The sequence below is a fragment of the Nestor notabilis genome, unplaced genomic scaffold (assembly GCF_000696875.1).
Source record: "Nestor notabilis isolate BGI_N333 unplaced genomic scaffold, ASM69687v1 scaffold21107, whole genome shotgun sequence".
In the NCBI taxonomy this organism is placed as follows: domain Eukaryota; kingdom Metazoa; phylum Chordata; class Aves; order Psittaciformes; family Psittacidae; genus Nestor; species Nestor notabilis.
The window spans coordinates 2699-4879 of record NW_009937169.1 but is presented as its reverse complement, the minus strand read 5'-3'; the positions used below and the strand labels follow the sequence as shown (position 1 = coordinate 4879).

General features: G+C 52.8%; 1 protein-coding gene across 1 annotated transcript in view; it reads right to left on the bottom strand.

Annotated features, from left to right (window-relative positions):
* Nucleotides 1-1069: 1069 nt before the first annotated feature.
* Nucleotides 1070-2181, bottom strand: part of LOC104408950 (GTPase Era, mitochondrial-like) — a gene marked incomplete at its 5' end in the record, with an annotated part of 3802 nt that continues 2690 nt past the window's right edge. Inside the window, 3 exon segments of the mRNA XM_010018698.1 lie at nt 1070-1192; nt 1505-1585; nt 1853-2002. Coding sequence (XP_010017000.1) covers nt 1070-1192; nt 1505-1585; nt 1853-2002 — 354 coding nt within the window.

Sequence of the window (2181 nt, the reverse complement as noted above, 5' to 3'; positions counted from 1 at the left end):
GGGGGCGGGGCGCGAAGCCAATTAAACACGGCAATTGCAGTGGGTTAATTAAGCCTAGTGTCGAGCTCATTAACCAGGGACCGCTCACCTCTTCCTATACCTGCAGCACCTCCAGGACGAGCCACTGCTCTGGGTGATCCGCTCCATCCCTTCTCCTGCATGGGAGAAGGCTCCACATGCCTCATCCCAGCCAATCCTGACCTCTCCATGCCATGGTCATGGCCTTCCCCTCATCCTCCCAGCCAACAAGATGCCTCCAACCCCTCCATGTCCACTTACCCGGCTTTTCCCCCTCCATAGCGTAACCTTCAGGAAATGAAGTCTAAACTAAACTGGGAATAAAGGAGGAAAGACCTAAAAGGAGCCTGGAGTTAGTTGGAATAAAGCATACGGAAGGTGGTGGCTGCGAGGTCTGGCTGATGGGGAGGAAGAAAGGAGATGGGAACAATCAGTTGTGCTGGGACTGCATTTTATTGCAAGGGAAATACAAAACAGCAGCATTCCAGGGACCCAACGTCCTGGAGGCAAGGCAGCCCCTCACAGTGGCTTCTCTCCTGGCTCTCGGATGATCCACAGTGCATCCCTGTCAGTGGAATATCCTCCAGCAGCTCAGGCACAGGATTTTCCCAGTGCTTGACCTCGTCAAGGGTGGTGGGTGCAGGATTTGTTCCAGGGAGGAGCAGAGCCCCCAGATCTCCTTGCTGCTGGGGCAGCAGCCGGGGCTCTCCTCACCCAGGGATGTTAACGTGTAACAGCACGTAAGGATTTACCTGGATTTCTGGCTCCAAACACCTGAGCACAGCCTCATGGGCAGAGGAAACTCAAGCCCCCAAACACCAGGTCCATGTGGAGCTCAGCAGGGTGCTGGGCTCCACAGGATGGCAGGTCTGAACATTTTATTTCAGTTTGGGCCATTCCCCCAAATAATAATAGATTCTGCTTCAGCCCTCTACACTGACTCCATCATCCTCTGCTTCTGGATTGAACAAAGGTGACGAGATACCCACAGGGGAAACTGGGACTCTGCACAACCAGAGCGCTCAAGTCTGTTAAAACACAGGCAAAGAGCTCAACTCTTCATCTCCACCTTGAGCTTCAAGCGGACATCACAGAGGAAAACGTTCATCAGGTCCTGGCCAGCCTCCTGAGCAATCTTGCTGATGACCTTCCCTCCTCTTCCAATCAACATCATCTGTATTAAAACCCAGAGAGATCAGCAAACTCATCCTTATGTTGTTGAACAGCAGGAAGGAACTGCCCAAGAATACAACAGTGCACCCATAGAAGCAATGAAAGGGGATACAGCAGTGAAAGAAATCCCCAGATCAAACCCTGGGCAACTCCAAAGAGGCATAAGCATGAACAGATTGTGCTGGGCACCCAACTCTTCCCAGCAGAGACCCCACAGTTGAGGAGAGGGGATCACAGCAAAGATACACACACATTGCACCAGAGAAAGCTCATTTCACACTCCCCAGCATCCCATCTGTCTTCTGTCACTCACCATATGAGACTTCTTTGGGACCAGGAGGTTCTGCACGATGAGGAGCTCCCCACTCTGTCCTTCCTCCCATATCTCTGTCACCTGCAACATCAAGTGAGTGTTCAGCAGTTCCACAAAGCACCTCAGGAACCACAAATGCTGCTCCCTCAGAGGCCAGCTCAGCTCCCCAACCCCTTTCAAACACACACCAGGTGCTGTGAGACCCACTGTGTAAGTCCCAAGACACCCCACAGGGCCTCTAAAGAGTTTGGCACATTTCACAGCTTCAAAGAAAGGGATTCTCAGCACACCCCCTGCCATTTCCAAGGAAATAGTTCAAAGGCAAGTCTGCTTCCGCACACTTCCCACCTGAATCACGCCGTAGGGCACTTCCAGTGGCAGGTACTCCAGTATCTTCTCCCTGATGATATTATTACAGATCTCTTGAGGCGACTGGCTCGTCAAGACCCTGCTGTGAAACTCCCAAGGGCCCGGCTTGGCTTGCATGAGGAGGTACCGCTGCCACACAAACACACATCACACCATCAGATGTCATGTACCGCTCACATGGCCACCAACCCCTGTGCTCATCCTGCTGTGAGTCACTATGAGGATGCTGCTGCTGGTCAGGCATTGGGTTGGAAGGGACCTTAAAGCTCATCCAGCTCCAACCCCTGCCACGGGCAGGGACACCTTCC